Source organism: Anomaloglossus baeobatrachus, chromosome 6 (assembly GCF_048569485.1).
Source record: "Anomaloglossus baeobatrachus isolate aAnoBae1 chromosome 6, aAnoBae1.hap1, whole genome shotgun sequence".
NCBI lineage: Eukaryota > Metazoa > Chordata > Amphibia > Anura > Aromobatidae > Anomaloglossus > Anomaloglossus baeobatrachus.
The window spans coordinates 548970713-548997249 of record NC_134358.1 but is presented as its reverse complement, the minus strand read 5'-3'; the positions used below and the strand labels follow the sequence as shown (position 1 = coordinate 548997249).

Genomic DNA, 26537 nt, shown 5'->3' with positions numbered 1-26537 from the left:
AGGGAAAAATGGAAGGAGAAGAAAGACAGGAACAAGAGGAAAAGGGAAAGAGAATAAGGAGAGGAAAAAGAATAAGAAGAGGAAAGTGAGGGGGCGAGGAAACAGAGAGCGAGGAGGGCGAGGAAACAGAGCGAGGGGGACGAGGAAACCGAGAGCGAGGAGGGCAAGGAAACAGAGCGAGGGGGGCGAGGAAACCGAGAGCGAGGGGGGCGAGGAAACAGAGCGAGGGGGGCGAGGAAACAGAGCGAGGGGGCGAGGAAAGCGAGAGAGGGGGCGAGGAAAGCGAGAGAGGGGACGAGGAAAGCGAGAAAGGGGGCGAAGAAAGCGAGAGAGGGGGAGAGGAAAGCGAGAGAGGGGGCGAGGAAAGCGAGAGAGGGGGCGAGGAAAGCGAGAGAGGGGGCGAGGAAAGAGAAAGGGGGCGAGGAAAGTGAAAGGGCGAGGAAAGAGAAAAGACGAGGAAAGAGGAAGGGCGCGAGGAAAGAGAGAGGGCGAGCAAAGAGAGAGGGGGCGAGCAAAGAGAGAGGGGGCGAGCAAAGAGAGAGGGGGCGAGCAAAGAGAGAGGGGGCGAGCAAAGAGAGAGGGGGCGAGCAAAGAGAAAGGGCGAGGAACGAGAAAGGGTGAGGAACGAGAAAGGGCGAGGAAAGAGAAAGGGCGAGGAAAGAGAAAGGGCGAGGAAAGAGAAAGGGCGAGGAAAGAGAAAGGGCGAGGAAAGAGAAAGGGCGAGGAAAGAGAGAGGGCGAGGAAAGAGAGAGGGCGAGGAAAGCGAGGGCGAGGAAAGCGAGGGCGAGGAAAGCGAGGGCGAGGAAAGAGACAAGGCGAGGAAAGAGACAAGGCGAGGAAAGAGACAAGGCGAGGAAAGAGACAAGGCGAGGAAAGAGACAAGGCGAGGAAAGAGACAAGGCGAGGAAAGAGACAAGGCGAGGAAAGAGACAAGGCGAGGAAAGAGACAAGGCGAGGAAAGAGACAAGGCGAGGAAAGAGACAAGGCGAGGAAAGAGACAAGGCGAGGAAAGAGACAAGGTGAGGAAAGAGTCAAGGCGAGGAAAGAGAGAAGACGAGGAAAGATACAGAAGGGAAAGAGACAGACAGAGGAAAGAGAGAAAGAAGGAAGAAGGGAATTTTGTTACTTACCGTAAATTCCTTTTCTTCTAGCTCCTATTGGGAGACCCAGACGATTGGGTGTATAGCTACTGCCTCCGGAGGCCACACAAAGCATTACACTAAAAAGTGTAAGGCCCCTCCCCTTCTGGCTATACACCCCCCGTGGGATCACGGGATGCTCAGTTTTAGTGCTAAAGCAAGAAGGAGGAAAGCCAATAACTGGTTTAAACAAATTCACTCCGAAGTAACATCGGAGAACTGAAAACCGTTCAACATGAACAACATGTGTATCCAAAAAAACCCAAAAATCCCGAAGGACAACAGGGCGGGTGCTGGGTCTCCCAATAGGAGCTAGAAGAAAAGGAATTTACGGTAAGTAACAAAATTCCCTTCTTCTTCGGCGCTCCATTGGGAGACCCAGACGATTGGGACGTCCAAAAGCAGTCCCTGGGTGGGTAAAGAAATACCTCATGTTAGAGCTGCAAGACAGCCCTCCCCTATGGGGAGGCAACTGCCGCCTGCAGGACTCTTCTACCTAGGCTGGCGTCCGCCGAAGCATAGGTATGCACCTGATAATGTTTGGTGAAAGTGTGCAGACTCGACCAGGTAGCTGCCTGGCACACCTGTTGAGCCGTAGCCTGGTGTCGTAATGCCCAGGACGCACCCACGGCTCTGGTTGAGTGGGCCTTTAGCCCTGAAGGAACCGGAAGCCCAGCAGAACGGTAGGCTTCAAGAATTGGTTCTTTGATCCATCGAGCCAGGGTGGCTTTGGAAGCCTGCGACCCTTTGCGCTTACCAGCGACAAGGACAAAGAGTGCATCGGAGCGGCGCAGGGGCGCCGTGCGGGAAATGTAGATTCTGAGTGCTCTCACCAGATCTAACAAATGTAAATCCTTCTCATACCGATGAACTGCATGAGGACAAAAGGAAGGCAAGGAGATATCCTGATTTAGATGAAAAGAGGATACCACCTTAGGGAGAAACTCCTGAATGGGGCGCAGCACTACCTTGTCCTGGTGGAAGACCAGGAAGGGAGCCTTGGATGACAGCGCTGCTAGCTCAGACACTCTCCGAAGAGATGTGATCGCTACCAGAAAAGCCACTTTCTGTGATAGTCGAGAAAGTGAAACATCCCTCAGAGGCTCGAAGGGCGGCTTCTGGAGGGCAACTAGTACCCTGTTCAGATCCCATGGATCTAACGGCCGCTTGTACGGGGGTACGATATGACAAACCCCCTGCAGGAACGTGCGCACCTTAGAAAGTCGTGCTAGACGCTTCTGAAAAAAGACGGATAGCGCCGAGACTTGCCCTTTAAGGGAGCCGAGCGACAAACCTTTTTCTAACCCAGATTGCAGGAAAGAAAGAAAAGTAGGCAATGCAAATGGCCAGGGAGACACTCCCTGAGCAGAGCACCAGGATAAGAATACCTTCCACGTTCTGTGGTAGATCTTAGCAGACGTGGGCTTCCTAGCCTGTCTCATGGTGGCAACGACCCCTTGGGATAATCCTGAAGACGCTAGGATCCAGGACTCAATGGCCACACAGTCAGGTTCAGGGCTGCAGAATTCCGATGGAAAAACGGCCCTTGGGACAGTAAGTCTGGTCGGTCTGGTAGTGCCCACGGTTGGCCGACCGTGAGATGCCACAGATCCGGGTACCACGACCTCCTCGGCCAGTCTGGAGCGACGAGTATGACGCGGCTGCAATCGGATCTGATCTTGCGTAGCACTCTGGGCAAGAGTGCCAGAGGTGGAAACACATAAGGGAGCCGGAACTGCGACCAATCTTGCACCAAGGCGTCTACCGCCAGAGCACTTTGATCGCGAGACCGCGCCATGAAGGTTGGGACCTTGTTGTTGTGCCGAGACGCCATTAAGTCGACGTCCGGCACCCCCCAGCGGCAACAGATTTCCTGAAACACGTCCGGGTGAAGGGACCACTCCCCTGCGTCCATACCCTGGCGACTGAGGAAGTCTGCTTCCCAGTTTTCCACGCCCGGGATGTGAACCGCGGATATGGTGGATGCTCTGTCCTCCACCCACATCAGAATCCGCCGGACTTCCTGGAAGGCTTGCCGACTGCGTGTCCCTCCTTGGTGGTTGATGTATGCCACCGCTGTGGAGTTGTCCGACTGAATTCGGATCTGCTTTCCTTCCAGCCACTGCTGGAAGGCTAGTAGGGCCAGATACACTGCCCTGATTTCCAGAACATTGATCTGAAGGGTGGACTCCTGCTGAGTCCACGTACCCTGAGCCCTGTGGTGGAGAAAAACTGCTCCCCACCCTGACAGACTCGCGTCTGTCGTGACTACTGCCCAGGATGGGGGTAGGAAGGATCTTCCCTGTGATAATGACGTGGGAAGAAGCCACCATTGCAGAGAGTCCTTGGCCGTCTGGGAAAGGGAGACTTCCCTGTCCAGGGATGTTGACTTTCCGTCCCATTGGCGGAGAATGTCCCACTGAAGTGGGCGCAGATGAAACTGCGCAAACGGGACTGCCTCCATTGCTGCCACCATCTTCCCTAGGAAGTGCATGAGGCGCCTTAAGGGGTGCGACTGACCTTGAAGGAGAGACTGCACCCCTGTCTGTAGTGACCGCTGCTTGTCCAGCGGAAGCTTCACTATCGCTGAGAGAGTATGAAACTCCATGCCAAGATACGTTAGTGATTGGGTCGGTGACAGATTGGACTTTGAAAAGTTGATGATCCACCCGAAAGTCTGGAGAGTCTCCAGCACAACATTCAGGCTGAGTTGGCATGCCTCTTGAGAGGGTGCTTTTACAAGCAGATCGTCTAAGTAAGGGATCACCGAGTGTCCCTGAGAGTGCAAGATTGCTACCACTGCCGCCATGACCTTGGTGAAAACCCGTGGGGCTGTCGCCAGACCAAATGGCAGAGCTACGAATTGAAGATGGTCGTCTCCTATCACGAAACGTAGAAAGCGTTGGTGCTCTGTAGCAATCGGCACATGGAGATAAGCATCTTTGATGTCTATCGATGCAAGGAAATCTCCTTGAGACATTGAGGCAATGACGGAGCGGAGGGATTCCATCCGGAACCGCCTGGCGTTCACATGCTTGTTGAGCAGTTTTAGGTCCAGAACAGGACGGAATGAGCCGTCCTTTTTTGGCACCACAAAGAGATTGGAGTAAAAACCTTGCCCTTGTTCCTGAAGAGGAACGGGGATCACCACTCCTTCTGCTCTTAGAGAGCCCACCGCCTGCAGAAGGGCATCTGCTCGGTCGGGATGTGGGGAAGTTCTGAAGAACCGAGGCGGAGGACGAGAACTGAACTCTATCCTGTACCCGTGAGACAAAATGTCTGTTACCCACCGGTCCTTGACCTGTGGCAGCCAAATGTCGCAAAAGCGGGAGAGCCTGCCACCGACCGAGGATGCGGAGAGAGGAGGCCGAAAGTCATGAGGCAGCCGGCTTGGAAGCGGTTCCTCCGGTTGCTTTCTTGGGGCGTGAGTGAGCCCGCCAGGCATCTGAGCTCCTTTGCTCCTTCTGAGTCCCTTTGGACGAGGAGAATTGGGGCTTGCCCGAGCCTCGAAAGGACCGAAACCTCGACTGCCACTTCCTCTGTTGAGGTTTGCTTGATCTGGGCTGGGGTAAGGAGGAGTCCTTACCCTTGGACTGTTTAATGATTTCAGCCAATTGCTCACCAAACAGTCTGTCTCCAGATAGTGGCAAGCTGGTTAAACATTTCTTGGAAGCAGAATCTGCTTTCCATTCCTTTAACCACAAGGCTCTGCGCAAAACCACAGAGTTGGCGGACGCCATTGAGGTACGGCTCGTAGAGTCCAGTACCGCATTGATAGCGTAGGTCGCAAACGCAGACATTTGCGTAGTTAAGGACGCCACTCGCGGCACTGCTGGACGTATGATAGAGTCCACCTGTGCCAGACCAGCTGAAATAGCTTGGAGTGCCCACACGGCCGCGAATGCTGGAGCAAACGACGCGCCGATAGCTTCATAGACAGATTTCAACCAAAGGTCCATCTGTCTGTCATTGGCATCTTTAAGTGAAGCCCCATCCTCCACTGCAACTATGGATCTAGCCGCAAGCCTGGATATTGGGGGATCCACCTTTGGACACTGGGTCCAGCGTTTGACCACGTCAGGGGGAAAGGGATAACGTGTATCCTTAAGACGTTTGGAGAAACGCTTGTCTGGATAAGCATGATGTTTCTGGACTGATTCTCTGAAGTCAGAGTGGTCCAGAAAAGTACTCAATTTACGCTTGGGATACCGGAAATGGAACTTCTCCTGCTGTGCAGCTGCCTCCTCTGCTGAAGGGGCTGGGGGAGAAATATCCAACAGTCTATTGATGGCCGCTATAAGGTCATTTACCATAGCGTCACCATCAGGGGTATCTAGATTGAGAGCGGTGTCAGGATTAGATTCCTGATCACCCACCTCTGTCTCCTCATACAGAGCCTCTTCTCGCTGAGACCCTGACCAGTGTGATGACGTCGAGGGTCTTTCCCAGCGAGCCCGCTTAGGCTGCCTGGGACTGTCATCCGAGTCAGAGTCTTCAGCCTGTGATGCCTGGGACCCCCTTGAAGTACGGATTAGTTCCAACTGAGGGGGACCGGGGAGCATAGACACAGCAGTGTCCATGGTCTGAGTAACTGGCCTGGACTGCAAGGTCTCCAGGATTTTTGTCATAGTCACAGACATCTTATCAGCAAAAACTGCAAATTCTGTCCCCGTCACCGGGGCAGGGTTCACAGGCGTCTCTGCCTGGGCCACTACTACCATAGACTCTGGCTGCCGAAGTGGCACAGGGATTGAACATTGCACACAATGGGGGTCATTGGAACCTGCCGGTAGATTAGCCCCACATGCGGCACAAGCAGTGCATACCGCCTGTGCCTTGGCACCCTTGCGTTTTGCGGATGACATGTTGTTGTCTCCTCAGAGCAATATAGGGTATAAGCCAAGAAGCGACTGTACAGTGCAATATAAATATATATGGTACAGGGAAAAAGTGCACCAAATAACACTGTGGCACTAGTGGGGCCAGCACTTATGTGCAGCTTACCGCCCGCATAAACGCGGGTGTGTGGTCGCCAGAGCCCCTTGTCTGAGTCCCCCAGAGCCTGTGTCCGTTCTCCAGCCAGACTGCATGCAGGAATTGCTGCCGGCGTCCTGTGGAGAGGGGCGGGCCCTGGGCGTGTTGAGACCAAGAGCGGGAAACTTGCGTCCCCACTGTGCCCAGTGAGAGGGCTGGAGTATGTAAATAAGACTCCAGCCCTCGGCGCTGACTATAGAACAGCGTCTCTCCCTTTCCCTGATTGACAGGGTGGGGGCGGGAACGAAGCAGAGCTAGGCCGCAAAAGCCGGGGACTAGATTTATGAGCGCTGCCGCCGTAAAAGCGCGGTCAGCGCGAGTCCCTGGCGCACTACAAGTCCCAGCCGCGCCGCCGCTCCCGGAGCGGCCGGCGCGGTAGTTCCCAACACATAAAATCACTCAGCTAAGCTGCAGTGACTCTAACCCGAGCGCGCAGCGCTACTGCCCCCGGCGCACTAACACACCCAGCAAGTCTGGAGTGTGCGTGGCCTGTCTGTGCGGGGACACAGAGTACCTGAATGTTGCAGGGCCTTGTCCCTGACGGTACTCAGCTCCTCCAGCAGGGTCTCTGGGTCTGTGGATGGAGCCCGGCCTCAGGGTTTGGGGGCCGGTAAGATCCCACTTCCACAGAGCCCCTCAGGGGGATGGGGAAGGAAAGCAGCATGTGGGCTCCAGCCTCCGTACCCGCAATGGGTACCTCAACCTTACAAACCGCAAGTGGGGTGAGAAGGGAGCATGCTGGGGACCCTATATGGGCCCTCTTTTCTTCCATCCGATATAGTCAGCAGCTACTGCTGACTAAACCGTGGAGCTATGCGTGGATGTCTGACCTCCTTCGCACAAAGCTTGAAAACTGAGCATCCCGTGATCCCACGGGGGGTGTATAGCCAGAAGGGGAGGGGCCTTACACTTTTTAGTGTAATGCTTTGTGTGGCCTCCGGAGGCAGTAGCTATACACCCAATCGTCTGGGTCTCCCAATGGAGCGCCGAAGAAAGAAAGAAATGACTTGTGAATTTACAGTGATAGCAATTGATTTTCAGACGATCTTAGAGGTGTGTGTTAACTATGCAAACACAATCACACAGACCCTATAGAAATTGGCCCCAATGGCCGGGAATCTGAGATTTTAACCCCAATCCAATATTTGGAGCCTATGACAAACCTGTGTAATGGATGTAGCAGCACAGCCGTATGTACAGATGCAGTGCTGAATTATGGGGGGGGTCTTAAATCACATCATTGCTGACAAATGTTTACTTTTTATAACCCAAAATAGATAAACACGGGGATATTTTTAACATAGAAATCCGCCAAATCTGCTCATCTGGCGGCTTATGAAATTTCATTATAAGCCAACTCATCCTGGCGCCAGAATAAAGTTTACCAGATGCCAGGAATCTGAAGAGAAGCGAGAGGGAGCGAGGGAAGCAGTAAGAAAAGAAATATATCAAGAAAAAAAAGGGCAAAAAAAGAGGAAAAGATCATAAAGGAACAGCAGAGTCCTTTAAAGGGAAGGTGCCGTAAAAAAAAAATTTTTTTCAATAACTGAAAAATGTAAAGTTTTAATATTTAATATGTTTAAGGTTTTAATATTATGTTTAAATACAATTATTTGTTTTCAATTGGGAAAAATATAAAAAAAAAATAAAAAAAATTAAACTTTGATATTTTCCACTCAAACACTAGAGGGAGAAGCTGCTGAAATCCTACAGAAATCCTACTATAGAACTAACTCACATTACAGCTGCAGTAAAAGTGGGCAGAATCTGCTCTCCTGTGTGTGATGTCACAGCTCCCCCTCCCAATCTGGGGGTTTCCATAATGATAAGGGTAGATGAAGTTTAGGATCATAGTGCGAAGCCATTTTGTTGGTGACAGCAAAGTGATCCTAATATGTCTAAAGTGTCACTAAGGCCAGCTGCATAGTGCTCCACTGTATCCAGCGTCACACTGTATCCCAATGCCCCGCTGGCAGTTTCCCTATGCCCCGTTGGCTGTTGCCCTATGCCCCGCTGGCTGTTGCCCTATGCCCCGCTGGCTGTTGCCCTATGCCCCGCTGGCTGTTGCCCTATGCCCCGCTGGCTGTTGCCCTATGCCCCGCTGGCTGTTGCCCTATGCCCCGCTGGCTGTTGCCCTCTGCCTTGCTGGCTGCGGCCCTCTGCCTTGTTGGCTGCGGCCCTCTGCCTTGCTGGCTGCGGCCCTCTGCCTTGCTGGCTACTGACCTATGCCTCGCTGGCTGCTGACCTATGCCTCGCTGGCTGCGGCCCTCTGCCTTGCTGGCTGTTGACCTATGCCTCGCTGACTGTATCCCGTGCCCCAATATACTGTGCTGCCGGCCAGGATCGGAGGTCCGAGGTGACATGCGACGAGGAGGGGGTCATCTGCCGCCTGAGCGGCACTGCACTACTGATGTCATGCCGCACTCACCGCTTCCAGCTGCATGCACTCACCTCAGACCTACGCCTCCGGCAGCCTGTCCTGTCAGCAATCACAGTACGAGCAGCGGAGGCCCGAAATGAGCGGAGTGGGTTGCGCGGCAGAGTGCGGGGGGGGGTGCCAGGATCAGTTACGGTGCAATCACCATTGCCCGGCGCCGGTACTCACCCCATCCATCCCGGCGGATGACAGGGAAAGTGGAGCAGACAGCATACGCTGTGAGCTCCACAAAGATGATGCCGATCTCCTCCCTCTGCTGTGACGTGGACAGCCCAGGGGGCGCGTCCATTCACAGCAGATGCTGTCTTTGTTTTAAAGAATAGGGTCGGAGTCCGTCTATCAGACCCAATGCCCTGGGCGTTGCCATAAAGGAGGTAACTGTCGTTACACACAGCAAATCCAAGATGGCCGCCAACAGTGCTTCAGTAAAGATATAATTAAATAAAAACTAAATAAACAGTAAGTTTAATTTTGTATTAAAAATATTTGATTCCATAATCACTATTATTAATAAAAAAATGCGAGACCTTCCCTTTAACCCGATTATAACCAGGTGTCACACATTTTCGGTGCTCGGTCATGTGCTTTAATTCCACACTATTCTAACTTTATGGGGCAGAATTAAAAATAAGAGCTGTGCACCTTTGGGAACATTTTTTTTTGCCCTAAATCTATGTATTTGAGGCTAAAACACATTTTTACAATTTGGTTTCATTGAAAATTTTGCACCATTTTGGCATTTGCAGGCTTTATTTTTTCCCTGCACGTTCAACTTACAGGAGCTCAGAAAAAAATTGCTGTACTGCTGGAAAGAGCTCACTGATGGATACTCAGTTAACTCATTGGGCGGCCACAGGGTGAGTCTGGTATTGCAACTCTGTCCAAGTAGAGTGAATGGAGCTGATGTGCCATACCATACACAACTTTGTCAGGGGTGAGGCAGTTTCTGAAACAAAGCAGCCATGTGTTGCTATTTCTGGAAAACCTTTTTAAGGCCCATGTCAGAATGGCTGTAAAATACCAATATTAAAATGAGCAGAATGTGAGCACTCATGAGCATAAGTGCATGCACCCCCCACTCATCCAACCTGAATTACAGCTGCAGCTTATACTGATGAGTGCGAGATTTCAGCAGTAGCAGGGAAGAGGGACACTGAGGATCTGATAATCAGGCTTGGTGAGTAAAGTCTTGGCAGCAGTAGGGTGGATGGGCACTGAGGAGCTGTCAGGCTAGGTGGACAGTAATTCAGCATCAGCAGGGAGGAGAGACACTGAGGAGCTATCAATCAGGCTCGCTGAGTAGAAACTCAGCTCCAGCAGGGAGGTGGAACACTGAGGAGCGGATAAGGCAGGCTAGGCAGACATTCAGCAGCATGGGGGCTCATGAGCACAAGTGCATGCACCCCCCACTCATCCAACCTGAATTACAGCTGCAGCTTATACTGATGAGTGCAAGATTTCAGCAGTAGCAGGGAAGAGGGACACTGAGGATCTGTCAATCAGGCTTGGTGGGTAAAGACTCATCAGCAGCAGAGGAGAGATGATAATTAGGTATGGTGAATAGAGATTCAGCAGCAGGGAGTACAGACAGGGGTCTGTCAATTATGCTAGGTGAGCAAAGATTCAGCAGCAGGGAGGAGGTACACAAGTACAGACTGGGTGTATACTTTCAAAAAGGATCGTACAGCCATTTTGACATGGATTTTCATATTTTCATAGTAAGTATACCAGCCTCATCAGGCTTTAGTGTGCTGATTAAAAAATGAGAGAGCGAGAGAAAGCGAGAGAGCAAGAGAGAGCGAGCGAGAGAGAGCGAGCGAGAACGAGCGCGACAGAGCGCGAGAGAGCGAGAGAGAGTGACCGTGAGAGTGAGCTCAAGAGCGAGCTCGAGAGCAAGCGCGCGAGAAAGCAAGCGAGAGAGCGAGTGCGAGAGAACGAGAGAGAGAACGAGAGAGAGAACGAGAGAGAGAGAGAACGAGAGAGAGGAGAACGAGAGAGAGGAGAACGAGAGAGAGGAGAACGAGAGAGAGAGAACGAGAGAGAGAACGAGAGAGAGAGAACGAGAGAGAGAACGAGAGAGAGGAGAACGAGAGAGAGAACGAGTGAGAGGAGAGAGAACGAGAGAGAGAGAACGAGAGAAAGGAGAGAGAAAGAGCGGGAGGAGAGAGGAGAGAATGAGAGACAGAGCGAGAGAGCGAGAGCGAGAACGAGAGTGAGAACGAGAGCGAGAACAAGAGCGAGAACGAGAGAGAGAGAACGAGAGAGCGAGAACGAGAGAGCGAGAACGAGAGAGCGAGAACGAGAGAGCGAGAACGAGAGAGCGAGAACGAGAGAGAGGAGAGAGAACGAGAGAGGGGAGAGAATGAGAGAGAGAGAGCGAGAGAGACAGAGAGAGAATGAGAGACAGAGAGCGAGAGAGAGAACGAAAGCGAGAGAGAACGAGAGAGAGCGAGAGAGAACGAGAGAGAGAGAACGAGAGAGCGAGAACGAAAGCGAGAGAGAGCGAGAGAGAACGAGAGAGAGAGAACGAGAACAAGAGAGCGAGAACGAGAGAGCCAGAACGAGAAAGCGAGAACGAGAGAGAGAGAACGAGAGAGAGAGAACACGAGAGAGAGAGAACACGAGAGAGAGCGAGAACGAGAGAGCGAGAACGAGAGAGAGAGAACGAGAGAGAGAGAACGAGAGAGAGAGAGAGAACGAGAGAGAGAGAGAAGAGAGAGAGAGAACGAGAGACAGAGAGAGAGAACGAGAGAGAGAGAATGAGAGAGAGAGAGAGAACGAGAGGGAGGAGAGAAAGAGAGAGAGAGAGAACGAGAGAGAAAACGAGAGACAGGAGAGAGAGCGGGAGGAGAGAGAGGGAGGAGAGAATGAGAGACAGAGAGCGAGCGAGAGAGAGAGCGCGAGAGAGCGAGAGGAGAGAGCGAGAGGAGAGAGCGAGAGCGAGAACGAGAGAGAGGAGAGCGAGAGAGAGCAAGAGAGAGAATGAGAAAGGAGAGAGAGGAGAGAGAGCGAGAGAGAGCGAGAGAGGAGAGAGCGGGAGAGGAGAGAGAGCGGGAGAGGAGAGAGAGAGGAGGGAGAGCGAGAGAGGAGAGAGAGCAAGAGAGGAGAGAGAGCAAGAGAGGAGAGAGAGCAAGAGAGGAGAGAGCAAGAGAGAACGAGAGAGAGAGAACGAGAGAGCAAAAACGAGAGAGAATGAGAGAGAGAACGAGAGAGAATGAGAGAGAGAACGAGAGAGGAGAGAAAGCGAGAGATGAGAGAGAGCGAGATAGGAGAGAGAGGAGAGAGGAGAGAGCGAGAGAGGAGAGAGAGGAGAGAAAGCGAGGGAGGAGAGAGAGGAGAGAAAGCGAGGGAGGAGAGAGAGCGAGAGAGGAGAGAGAGCGAGAGAGGAGAGAGAGTGAGAGAGCAAGAGAGAGGAGAGAGAGCGAAAGAGCGAAAAAAAGAGAAAGAGAAAGAGAGAAAAAGAGAGAGGGAGAGAAAAAAAATAGACCATACACATATATACTCACAGGGACTCGGTAGCCACGACCCTCTGGGCGAGCCCGTACAGGGTGTTACTCTCCGTCAGAACCACCATCTGGCTCAGGTGTGGACTTGGGACCTTCTCCTTTCTTTCCTCTCCTGGGGCGAGAGATCCCACATTCTCACTGGCCACTTCCTACAATCAAACATGACGGTGTGTATCATGAGCCGCTCATTACAGCGCTCCTCTGGAATCTGCACCTTCAGATGAACACACAGAAGACTACAAAATACCTTCTATATCAATTCCTCCTGAAATTCAAGATCTCTGCTTGCTGACATTCAATAAGAACAGAGATTTACCTCTATTGGAATGCACCTTAGAGCAGTTGTCCACGGTGTAGAGGCCTACATCTGCAGGGCCGCTCTTCTCTAGTCTCGTGATCTGCCATATTTAGCAACACCTAATGTTTTATTAAGGGAATCAAATTTCTTCATTGCCTTCCAGCAGTATGTCGCCTCACATTTTCTCCACACCCCCTAAAAAGTTTAGAAACTACAAAGCGTAGTAAAATGTGGGGAGGAGGGAGATGAAGCTGCAGCTCTTTTCATTGTGTCTGTGAAGTTGTACACTGTGAGGGGAACGGGCAGAGGAGAGGATTTATCTTGTGGTAAGAGGTGTAGTGTGTGTTACCAGCTCCCAGGGCAAGGCAAGAACCCAAAAGTAATGCCTCCTGAGTGCTCTCTTGCACTCCTGCAAGGACGGATAGTTGTGGCCATCGCTCCCTGCAAGGACGGATAGTTGTGGCCATAGCTCCCTGCAAGGACGGATAGTTGTGGCCATGGCTCCCTGCAAGGACGGATAGTTGTGGCCATGGCTCTCTGCAAGGACGGATAGTTGTGGCCATGGCTCTCTGCAAGGACGGATACCATTAACAAAGAGGACAAGCGAGTTTTTAAAGTGCAAAAAATACAAATTTATTGAGGTTGCGGGTGACAAAACTTGTAGGCGTTAGTAAAAAGATAAAACCTAGACCAATCCAGGGGCTACATATATGTAAAATACTAGATCACAATCATTGGGACAATCAGATAGGTATACACAGTCAAGTATTCTGTAAGAGAGCATGTCACTATCTCATATGTGGCAATGTCAGATGAATATCTACAAAATATGAGACATGTAAGGCTTAAATAGCATAAAAGCCACAAATGATACTAGTAGATAACATTATAATGATAACAATAACCAATGACTAGGACCATGTAGATCACACAATATCAAACAGCAGTTTGAGGCATGACAGGGTTATGTGCCTTAGAAGCTCCAGAGTCTTTCACTCATATTCTGTAGGTCCTGCAAGAGCAGGAGTCATACCCTTAGATGCTGGAAATGTCCGAATAACAAAGTGCAAAGTGCACACTGGTGGTCCATGGTCGTGATCCCCAGGCCGCCCGACGTACGTTTCGATAGGAATGTTGTTTCTCGGTGCCCCATGACTCCTCCTACATATATGTAGCCCCTGGATTGGTCTAGGTTTTATCTTTTTACTAACGCCTACAAGTTTTGTCACCCTCATCCTCAATAAATATGTATTTTTTGCACTTTAAAAACTTGCTTGCCCTCTTTGTTAATGCATAATCATGAGTTTGTGCTACCCGTGTGGCCCTCAGACACTTAAGACCCCCGGGATTTCCTTGAATATGGTTTTCTGGAATTTTGTTTCTATAAGGATGAATACCAGTAGCCATGGCTCCTTGCAAGGACTTATAGTAGTGGCCATGGCTCCCTGCTCTACCACAATATCAAACTGTATTGACATCATGCAGCCACCGATGCAGTCCAAAGTGCCAGACTCGGAAATACGAAAAGGATTGGGATATTTTCCATCACTTTTTGACTTTTTTACTACAATATAATTTTCAGTCATTAATTCATATTCAGTGTAAGTCGCAGAAGGAGGTGATGATGGAGACGAGGCTGATTGCAGTAAGAGCAAGAGATCTATGAGAGCCACTTCTCCACCGAGAAGACAAAGCGCAGTGCCTGACCCGCGTCTTCCCCAAGTGCCCTCCACATGTGAGCGATGATTGTGCTGTAACCACCTCCTGATCAAACACCGAACAAACCATCAACAAATAACAATATTGAAAAGGAGCTCGATCTCTGCACAATCTCACAGTGAGACAAATACGGAGTATGTTCTGTGCGTTTATCCAATAGTGCACATCCATACACCCGCACCCTACGCGTTACATGCACATCACTTGTTAAGAAAGGGTTAAAGAGGATCAGTCTACTCTCTCTGGACGCCCTGTGTAATAAATATGTGACCTTCCACTAAAAATTACACATTTGTTCCACCTTTTCCAGGATTTGTGTTACACCATTCCACTGATATTCCTCTTGGAAGTTGATTAATAAATTGACAAGTCATCCGCGGCCACCACCCTGTGCAGGTTTCATCCGCGGCCACCACCCTGTGCAAGAGTCATCCGCGGCCACCACCCTGTGCAGGAGTCATCCGCAGCCACCACCCTGTGCAGGTTTCATCCGCGGCCACCACCCTGTGCAGGAGTCATCCGCAGCCACCACCCTGTGCAGGTTTCATCCGCGGCCACCACCCTGTGCAGGAGTCATCCGCAGCCACCACCCTGTGCAGGTTTCATCCGCGGCCACCACCCTGTGCAGGTTTCGTCCGCGGCCACCACCCTGTGCAGGTTTCATCCGCGGCCACCACCCTGTGCAGGAGTCATCCGCGGCCACCACCCTGTGCAGGAGTCATCCGCGGCCACCACCCTGTGCAGGTTTCATCCGCGGCCGCCACCCTGTGCAGGTTTCATCCGCGGCCACCACCCTGTTGAGGTTTCATCCGTGGCCGCCACCATGTGCAGGTTTCATCCACGGCCGCCACCCTGTGCAGGTTTCATCCGTGGCCACCACCCTGTGCAGGTTTCATCCGCGGCCACAACCCTGTGAAGGTTTCATCCGCGGCCACCACTCTGTGCAGGTTTTGTCTGCGGCCACCACCCTGTGCAGGTTTCGTCCGCGGTCACTACCCTGTGCAGGTTTCGTCCACAGCCACTACCCTGTGCAGGTTTCGTCCGCAACCACCACCCTGTGCAGGTTTCGTCCGCAGCCACCTTTCTGTGCAGGTTTCGTCCGCGGCCACCACCCTGTGCAGGTTTCGTCCGCGGCCACCACCCTGTGCAGGTTTCGTCCGCGGCCACCACCCTGTGCAGGTTTCGTCCGTGGCCACCACCCTGTGCAGGTTTCGTCCATGGCCACCACCCTGTGCAGGTTTCGTCCGCGGCCACCACCCTGTGCAGGTTTCGTCCGCGGCCACCACCCTGTGCAGGTTTCGTCTGCGGTCACCACCCTGTGCAGGTTTCGTCCGCGGCCATCACCCTGTGCAGGTTTCGTCCGCGGCCACCACCATGTGCAGGTTTCGTCCGTGGCCACCACCCTGTGCAGGTTTCGTCCGTGGCCACCACCCTGTGCAGGTTTCGTCCGCGGCCACCACCCTGTGCAGGTTTCGTCCGCAGCCACCTTTCTGTGCAGGTTTTTTCCGCGGCCACCACCCTGTGCAGGTGTCGTCCGCAGCCGGCACGGTGCAAATGACAACACTGGAATTTGGGTCTCTGCCCCTACATCATGCTGCTCTCAGATTACATAGCAAAAACCTGCTGATGAATTATTTAAAGTTTATGGGCCCTTTTGACTTATAGAAAAACAGTGTGTTTGTTTTTTTTTTACATGTTAGTGGTTATCTTTGATTGTTTAAGTTTACAATCTTCATTCCTTTTCAGATTTGCCAAGTAATCAAGTTTCAGATTTTTCTGTTGGGGAGTGTCTTACACAGACATATAGGTTGGATCTGACTTCTGTCTATTTCCATGTTGCTGCTGTCATCATATTAGCACCGCTTCTATCCTGCACTTACTTCCTCATTATGTTAGCACAGCTTCTATCCTGCACTTACTTCTTTCCGGTCTTTAAAACTCTACTGCACAGGAGGGGCCCGCGGTCGGCACACTGGGCAGGAGGGGCCCGCGGCCGGCACACTGGGCAGGAGGGGCCCGCGGCCGGCACACTGTGCAGGAGGGACCCGCGGCAGGCACACTGTGCAGGAGGGACCCGCGGCAGGCACACTGTGCAGGAGGGACCAGCGGCCGGCACACTGTGCAGGAGGGACCAGCGGCCGGCACACTGTGCAGGAGGGACCAGCGGCAGGCACACTGTGCAGGAGGGACCAGCGGCCGGCACACTGTGCAGGAGGGACCAGCGGCCGGCACACTGTGCAGGAGGGACCCGCGGTCGGCACACTGGGCAGGAGGGACCCGCGGCTGGCACACTGTGCAGGAGGGACCCGCGGCTGGCACACTGTGCAGGAGGGACCCGTGGTCTGCACACTGTGCAGGAGGGACCCGTGGTCTGCACACTGTGCAGGAGTGGCCCGCAGCTGGCACACTGTGCAGGAGGGGCCCGCGGCCGGCACACTGGGCAGGAGGGACCCGCGGTCGGCACACTGGGCAAGAGGGACCCGCGGTCGGCACACTGGGCAAGAGGGACCCGCGGTCGGCACACTGGGCAGGAGTGGCCCGCAGCTGGCACACTGTGCAGGAGGGGCCCGCGGCCGGCACACTGGGCAGGAGGGACCCGCGGTCGGCACACTGGGCAAGAGGGACCCGCGGTCGGCACACTGGGCAAGAGGGACCCGCGGTCGGCACACTGGGCAAGAGGGACCCGCGGTCGGCACACTGGGCAGGAGGGACCCGCGGTCGGCACACTGGGCAGGAGGGACCCGCGGTCGGCACACTGGGCAGGAGGGACCCGCGGTCGGCACACTGGGCAAGAGGGACCCGCGGTCGGCACACTGGGCAAGAGGGACCCGCGGTCGGCACACTGGGCAGGAGGGACCCGCGGTCGGCACACTGGGCAGGAGGGACCCGCGGTTGGCACACTGGGCAGGAGTCCTCCGAGACCAGTGCTATATGCAGGAGGCTTTTAAAAACAAAGACATGGATAATCCGAACATTACATGGACTCCGCTCTCACCATATCAATAAGACTTTCCTGAATCCTGTTCAGCGTGGTCCGGAGTCGGCTGCTGCTTAGACCAAGTCCGGTGGATTCGTACTGCGGGGAAAAGACAAAATATCAGTGATGTGATCGACAGAGGTGGAACAGGACGTCAATGAGGTGGAACAATTTATTTTAGGGGGTCCTTTAGATGACAAGGACCGCAAGCAAATGAGGTCAAGTGAACCCGATAGATATCCCTAAGCATGAGAGCCCCTTCTACCACTTTCGTACAGATTTCTAGGGGGCACAGTCCCGGAAATCCATGGCCAAGGCCCCTCTGGCTATAACGCCTCCAACATCAGTACTTTAAAGGACTCCATCCTCCTTTTCAGTGATGTGAGGGTGGCCCTTGACCCAAAACATAGATTGGAAGAAGAGGGGGGGATTTGGGTCCCATTGCGCCCCATTCACAGTGTTACACTGTAACAAACTTGCCTGATCCATGAGCACCAATATTCCCTGCACCTGTAACAAGGAATTACTATGACCGGGAAGACTCGACCTCTTCTACTTACGGCATCATTTCTCCCGAAAAACGTGTATACGGCATAAAGGTAGTAATCGAAAAGCTGCGACATGCAGTGAATGACGTCAAAGGCGATCGGCTTCAGTATGGTCATCATCTGCAGGTATTTTCCTGGGCAAAAAGAATAAAATATATCATTGATGAGACATATGGTACAAATGTATCTGGAAACAGCGCCCCCCCTGCCTACAGGATGGATCTGGAACTGCACCTCCGCATCATCTGACTGCAGACAAGACACAACCCATGCACCAGCCATATCTAATCCTAGATCACCCCCATTACTTACATAGAATATATCAGCTATGTAATGTCCCCTTTAAATATATATTAGATGACTGCTGCCGGAGGCTCCCGTCTCCACGAGCGGATATATTTATAGATGCAGAAAATTAATCACTGATTATTGCTAATTACTTTCTATATGTGACATCCTCATAATCTGCCGTCAAGATTAATTTAATCAGTGTAATAGTACTTACAGCCGTGGAGAGAGAAAACAATGTCTGCTAATCTCCTGCAAAGGTTTAATATGATTCACAATGGCGAAAAATTATCATAAAGCATAGAACAAGCACAATACTAAAAATAAATAATACCAACATATAGAACAGGGGTGTCAGACTCAAGGCCCGAGGGCTAAATATGGCCCGTCACACGTGACCGCGACCAGTTCCGGAGGTGGAGGGGGCCGCCGACCCCAGCGCCTACTTCATTTGGATGTGCGTCCAAAGAGGCACATCCAGCTGAAATACATGGCAGCACAGACACCCAATAGTGGCACGGCAGCTGACGTTGGCTAGACCATGACTGGGGGCGCATGATCATGACGTGTGATGTGAGCTGCCAACCACAGAGGAGGACACCGTGCAACGTGGGAGCTGGGGAAGAGGAGGAGAATGTTTTTGGGCTTGTCATGAGTTGGAGACAGCATAGGGGACTATACATATCAGGAAGAATCATATATACCAGAATAGTGACATATCCACCAGGACGGGGACACATATATACCAGAATGGGCCCAGGCAGGAAGGTGACATATATACCAGAATGGGCCAAGGAAGGAGACATATATACCAGAATGGGCCCAGGCAGGAAGGTGACATATATACCAGAATGGGCCCAGGAAGGAGACATATATACCAGAATGGGCCCAGGAAGAATCATATATACCAGAATAGTGACATATCCACCAGGACGGGGACACATATATACCAGAATGGGCCCAGGCAGGAAGGTGACATATATACAAGAATTGGCCCAGGAAGGAGACATATATACCAGAATGGGCCCAGGAAGGTGACATATATACCAGAATGGGCCCAGGAAGGAGACATATATACCAGAATGGGCCCAGGAAGAAGACATATATACCAGAATGGGCCCAGGAAGAATCATATATACCAGAATAGTGACATATCCACCAGGATAGGGACACATATATACCAGAATGGGCCCAGGCAGGAAGGTGACATATATACCAGAATGGGCCCAGGAAGGAGACATATATACCAGAATGGGCCCAGGAAGGAGACATATATACCAGAATGGGCCCTGGAAGGAGACATATATACCAGAATGGGCCCAGGAAGGTGACATATATACCAGAATGGGCCCAGGAAGGAGACATATATACCAGAATGGGCCCAGGAAGGAGACATATATACCAGAATGGGCCCAGGAAGGAGACATATATACCAGAATAGTGACATATCCACCAGGATGGGGACACATATATACCAGAATGGGCCCAGGCAGGAAGGTGACATATATACCAGAATGGGCCCAGGAAGGAGACATATATACCAGAATGGGCCCAGGAAGCAGACATATATACCAGAATGGGCCCTGGAAGGAGACATATATACCAGAAGGGGCCCAGGAAGGTGACATATATACCAGAATGGGCCCAGGAAGGAGACATATATACCAGAATGGGCCCAGGAAGGAGACATATATACCAGAATGGGCCCAGGAAGAATCATATATACCAGAATAGTGACATATCCACCAGGACGGGGACACATATATACCAGAATGGGCCTAGGCAGGCAGGAAGGTGACATATATACCAGAATGGGCCCAGGAAGGTGACATATAAACCAGAATGGGCCCAGGAAGGAGACATATATACCAGAATAGTGACATATCCACCAGGATGAAGACACATATATACCAGAATGGGCCCAGGAAGGAGACATATATACCAGAATGGGCCCAGGAAGCAGACATATATACCAGAATGGGCCCTGGAAGGAGACATATATACCAGAATGGGCCCAGGAAGGAGACATATATACCAGAATGGGCCCAGGAAGAATCATATATACCAGAATAGTGACATATCCACCAGGACGGGGACACATATATACCAGAATGGGCCTAGGCAGGCAGGAAGGTGACATATATACCAGAATGGGCCCAGGAAGGTGACATATAAACCAGAATGGGCCCAGGAAGAAGACATATATACCAGAATGGGCCCAGGAAGGAGACATATATAACAGAATGGGCCCAGGAAGGTGACATATATACCAGAATGGGCCCAGGAAGGATACATATATACCAGAATGGGCCCAGGAAGGAGACATATATAACAGAATGGGCCCAGGAAGGAGACATATATACCAGAATGGGCCAAGGAAGGAGACATATATACCAGAATGGGCCCAGGAAGGAGACATATATACCAGAATGGGCCCAGGAAGAATCATATATACCAGAATAGTGACATATCCACCAGGACGGGGACACATATATACCAGAATGGGCCTAGGCAGGCAGGAAGGTGACATATATACCAGAATGGGCCCAGGAAGGTGACATATAAACCAGAATGGGCCCAGGAAGAAGACATATATAACAGAATGGGCCCAGGAAGGTGACATATATACCAGAATGGGCCCAGGAAGGATACATATATACCAGAATGGGCCCAGGAAGGAGACATATATAACAGAATGGGCCCAGGAAGGAGACATATATACCAGAATGGGCCAAGGAAGGAGACATATATACCAGAATGGGCCCAGGAAGGAGACATATATACCAGAATGGGCCCAGGAAGAATCATATATACTAGAATAGTGACATATCCACCAGTACGGGAGACATATACAGTCTGTCCACCGCCATTAACTTGAGAACGGCGGCAACTATAGGCATAGAAGTGGTGTCTAGGTATAGTAAAGTAGCCATGTGCTATGCAATGAAACCACCTATAGCGCCACCTGGTGGCAAACAACGGACTTAGCATTTTTATCTCGAAAACGGAACAAGATAGAGAAAAAAAGTGAATTACAAAGTTGTAGGGCATCATCAATTCAATATGAATCAACACTTTGCATACAGAAATGCTATGCTATGAAACCATGACCCCCCCCAAAACACTGAATGCTGGTCACGCATATGGCGCTCATTTAACTTTGATGGTCAAAGTGTCCCCCGTCAGCTGCAATGCACATCTGGACTCTGCACAGCATACTGTATCTTGCTGCTCGTTGTGCAATATGGTAGGTGAAACGTTTGCACAAGCATTTGTGATACGTCATCGTAGGTCCTGCAATGTTGGTGGAGGGGTCGCATACACCTGCTGTTTGATGTGACCTCACAGAAAGAAGTCCAATGGGGTCAGGTCAGGTGAGCGGAGGCCACTGCACACAGCCACCATACCCCATGACTTGTAGGAAGGTCTCCATGAGGTATCGCTTCACGTCCGCAGCCTTGTGAGTTTTACACGTTCTATTCATAGCATTTCTGTATGCAAGGTGTCGATTCGTATTGAATTGATGATGCCCTACAACTTTGTAACTCACTTTTTATCTCTATCTCGTTCCGTTTTTGAGATAAAAATGCTAACTCTGTTGTTTTCCACCAGGTGGCACTATAGGTGGTTTCACTGCGTAGAGCATGGCTACTTTACTATACCTAGACACCACTTCTTTGCCTATAGCTGCTGCCGTTCCAAGTTAATGGCGGTGGACAGGATATGGGTGGACACACTATATATACCAGAATGGGCCCAGGAAGGAGACATATATACTAGGATGGGGAACATAAAGTGGGAAAAAAAAGTATTTGGTCAGCCCCCAATTGTGCAAGTTCTCCCCCTTATAAAGATGAGATTTGCCTGTAATTGGCATCATAGGTGACCAAAACTATGAGAGACAAAATGAGAAAACAAATCCAGAAAATCACCGCGTCTGATTGTTTTTTGCAAATTATGGTGGAGCATAAGTATTTGGTCACCTAAAAACATGCAAGATTTCTGGCTCTTCTTTAAGAGGCTCCTCTGTCCTCCACTCATTACCTGTAGTAATGGCCTCGGTTTGAATTTGTTATCAGTATAACAGGCACCTGTCCACAACCTCAGTCACACTCCAAACTCTACTATGGTGAAGACCAAAGAGCTGCCGAAGGACACCAGAAACAAAATTGTAGCAGGTCCCATGTTTGAACCTTTCCATCAGCGCGGAGGCAGCCAGTACATGGCATAGTGGCCGGCAAAAGCAAAGAGAGCAGCTGCCATGTTTGATTTAGAGCAGATGCAGCCGTTAGGGAGCAGTCCATCTTGGAATCTGAGGACCGGGAGAGTGCTCTTAGCCTTACTACCCAGGGACAGCTCTCATATAGCCCGAATACCCAGGGACAGCTCTCATATAGCCCTAATACACAGGGACAGCTCTCATATAGCCCGAATACCCAGGGACAGCTCTCATATAGCCCGAATACCCAGGGACAGCTGTCATATAGCCCGAATACCCAGGGACAGCTGTCATATAGCCCGAATACCCAGGGACAGCTGTCATATAGCCCGAATACCCAGGGACAGCTGTCATATAGCCCTAATACCCAGGGACAGCTCTCATATATCCCTACTACCCAGGGACAGCTCTCATATAGCCCTAATACCCAGATACAGCTCTCATAAAGCCCTAATACCCAGGGAAAGCTCTCGTATAGCCCTAATACCCAGGGACAGCTCTCATATAGCCCTAATACCCAGGGACAGCTCTCATATAGCCCTAATACCCAGGGACAGCTCTCATATAGCCCTAATACCCAGGGACAGCTCTCATATAGCCCTAATACCCTGGGACAGCTCTCATATAGCCCGAATACCCAGGGACAGCTGTCATATAGCCCTAATACCCAGGAACAGCTGTCATATAGCCCTAATACCCAGGGACAGCTCTCATATAGCCCTAATACCCAGGTACAGCTATCATATAGCCCTAATACACAGGGACAGCTGTCATATAGCCCTAATACCCAGGGACAGCTCTTGTATAGCCTCACTATCCAAGGACAGCTCTCATATAGCCCTAATACCCAGGGACAGCTCTCATACAGCCCTACTACCCAGGGACAGCTCTCGTATAGCCTCACTATCTAGGGACAGCTCTCGTATAGCCCTTCCACCCAGGGACAGCTCTCATATAGCCCTACCACCCAGGGACAGCTCTCATATAGCCCTTCTGCACTGGGACGGCTATTGTATAGCCCTATAACCCAGGGACAGCTGGCCAGTTTGTGCGTTGTAGGCCATGCTCATACCCCCACAATACTTATTACTCGGATCACAGCACACCTGATTCCTTGCAAATAAAAAAAAAAAGTGTAAAATGCGCTTGCGCAATATGGTGATCGGAAACCTGATGGACGTCCCCTCTGTTCCTGCTAATATGGCTCTTCAGCCTCTAATTGATGTGGGTGACATCTACGTCATCCACACGGCCTCTGAATATGTGGAATCAGAAGACGGGTGAATGCGCGGTGCGTAATGCCCCCATCTAAGCTGTGATCCTCTGCGCATGTTCGAGACTTCTGTTATGTGGAAGACACAAGGGAGGTCATCCACATCAGAGGCAAAGGGCTGGCGGTTGAAAGGACAGATCAGATACCGAGCATGGTCCAGAGAGGTCCAACAGACAGCTCGGCACTCATCACCATACTGTGCGGGGCATCCAAACCAGCCTTCACCTGGCCTGCTGTCACCCAGCTATTCAATAAGAGCAGAAGGAATAGGAAGAGCAAAACAAAAATCACCCATGCAAGGGAGGATGCTGTGTCCCAATAAAGGCTCCGAAATTTTACAGTGAGTACCAGAAATCCTCTTTTCTCTGGTGCTTCATTGGGGGGGGCACAGAAACCATGGCACAACGTAAAACAGTCCCAGGAATGGGAAAACTAATTACAGTAATGCCCAAGTAAGAAACCATAGGCAAAACCTGGTGTGAGATTCCAAAGGGACACTACGCTATGCTGAGTAGTTGAGAGTTGGCAGGCCAGATGTAGACAGTTGGGGAGAGGCAGTTGGGGAGAAGCCAACATTTTTTTCTAAAATACATTCTTAGCATCAGCGTCTAGGTAGCAGCATATTATCCATGGTTTCTGTGTCCCCCAATGAAATACCCGAGAAATTTGGTAAATTACAAGAAAAAATAAAAATAAAAAAAAATAGAAACTTGGGTAACATTGTCAAAGGCCAGTAACTTTTTTTTTGGGTGATGGAACTAAATGAGGGATTATTTTTTGCCCATTTGTGCCTTATAAGAAAGAAAGATAGTAGTGGCGGGGTTCATCAGGCATTCATCTGCCATGACACTCCATCAGCATTTCGCGATCGCGTAATAGTGGCAGCCAATGGGAGCCAGTGCATGCCTGTATCACCAACCTGTCCGTTAAAATGGCGCTGTCCAGAGATTGACAGTTTTGGCATTTAAATGGTTAAAAAGCAGCATCGGGAAGGGGTTGAAAGGGTGATATTTAACTCATTAAGGGCATTTGTAACAAGCCCCATTAAAAGGGATGTCACTTTCCTTACTGTATTGTTTGCTGTGCGAGAGGACCTTGCTTTATGGCAGCTGCAATGAATGGGATTCAATAGAGAGTGGTGTTACACTACGGGGAGTGACGCGGGCGCTGCATACTGAGACTTATCTGATGAAGCAGACACCACGCTAATTAAATGACAGCACATCAGAAAAACAATTAATTACGATGGCGGTGTGCGCGGTCTCTTACATAAGGACGGAAGAGTAATTTCAATTTTCTAATTTAATTACGAAGGTGACAGCAGGCGTCAGATAACGGACGCGGGACATAATCTAATAGGGAGCGGCGCAGGAAAAAAATCACCGGCGGCGACTTACCCACGAGCCGGATTACATTCAGCGTGGTGTTGGTCAGGATGGGCGCGTTCACCTTGTTCAGGCTGTAATCCGATCTCTTCCGACTCCTCAGGGTCTCTCTAGAAACACTTCATTAAGACAAGACTGCGGTTAGAAAAAGCTCAAGACGATCAGCAACGGCGATAAATGTCCCTACAAGTCATCAGGACCTGAGCAAGGGGTCTTCTGGTCCAAAATTGCAATAAGCAGATCATTAGAGTGGTTGACTGCATTTAAAAACAGCGCCACCCTTGCTTCAGGTCAAGTTTGGTACTGCAGCGCTACACCATTCATGTTAATAGAGCAGAGCTGCAATGCCGCATACAACCTGGAAACAAGGGTGGCGCTATTCTTCTAAGGAGGCAATAATATTATTTTAAAGGCCCCAAAAGGCACATTACTCTCTAGCCATGGGATAGGGAATAACTTATTGGTTTGATCACTGGTGGTCCAATCACTGGTAAATATAATTGTTTAATTCAGGCTTTTGCATAATTATATATATATATATATATATATATATATATATATATATATATATATATATATATATATATATATATATATTATATAAACACGGGGTGGTCCAAACGTAGGTGGACAGAAAATAATAACATGGTGTAAAGTGAAACTGACTCAGTTGCCCTTATGCCCTTAGCAACCAATCAGGTTCCTCCTTTCATTTTCCAAAGAGTCTGTGAAGAATGAAAAGTGGAATCTGATTGGTTGCTAAGGGCAACTGAGTCGGTTTCACTTTACACCATGTTTGATAAATCTACCCCTTCATAACCCTATTACACAGTGTCCACCTACTTTTGGACCACCCTGTATATACACACACACACACACACACACACACACACACACACACACACAGAAAATGTTTGGGATATTTGACTTTCGGGTGAAATTTCAAGATGACCCTATAATGCCCTCTAACCTTTTTCGGGTACCTTAATGTGACCTTCTCTGATCTTTTGGATGCTCACGTCCAACTGTTCAATGTTTCAGGACTTTTTGCACAACTTGCTGTTCTGTAACAAGGAGCCCAATGGCAAAATTCATAACAGGTGTTTGATCCATGAATCACCCAATTAATTTCGGTATTAAACATCCTCCTCCTCACACTGTTCACATTTTGGCATCATGAGACCAAGAGCACACCTAAGAATTGATGAGAAGTACCGCGCCATTGTGAGGCTTCAAGCAGGATGTTCTCAGGCGGAAGTGACCACTGAGCTTAGAGTGTCACCAGCAGGCTATACATAGACACAGAGAGACTGGAAGAGTCACAGAAGGCAGAGAAGTGGACGTCCTCTGGCCACATCCCACACTGATAACCTCTTCACTGTGAACAATTCCCTGCAGAACCGGATAATAGATGCCACACAACTCCAGGCACATTTAAGGGAGGTGAGAGGCACCAAGTGTCACGTCAGACCATTCTAAACTATTTATATCAGTGTGGTATGTGTGCTAGACGACCTGCAAGAAGACCTGACCACACCACCAGGCTCAGGTGTCATCAAAGCTGGATGAGGGAGCAGTGGTCTCAGTGCTGGTTACTGATGAAAAATCGATTCACGCTAAGCAGAAATGATGGCCGCCAACAATGTTAGAGACGTCAAGGAGAGCACTATGCATCAGCCACTTATGTCAACAGACGAGCCATTGGTGGTGGTGT

The 26537-nt window shown here is 50.5% G+C and overlaps 1 protein-coding gene across 1 annotated transcript in view; it reads right to left on the bottom strand.

Moving 5' to 3' along the window:
* VPS50 (VPS50 subunit of EARP/GARPII complex) overlaps positions 1–26537 on the bottom strand; it is a 203904-nt gene that overhangs the window by 34764 nt on the left and 142603 nt on the right. Inside the window, exons 20-23 of the mRNA XM_075315659.1 lie at positions 24836–24942; positions 17671–17792; positions 17129–17209; positions 12117–12265 (exon numbers count right to left, since the gene is read on the bottom strand). Of these exons, the coding sequence (XP_075171774.1) occupies positions 12117–12265; positions 17129–17209; positions 17671–17792; positions 24836–24942 (459 nt within the window). The remainder of the gene's footprint in view (positions 1–12116; positions 12266–17128; positions 17210–17670; positions 17793–24835; positions 24943–26537) is intronic.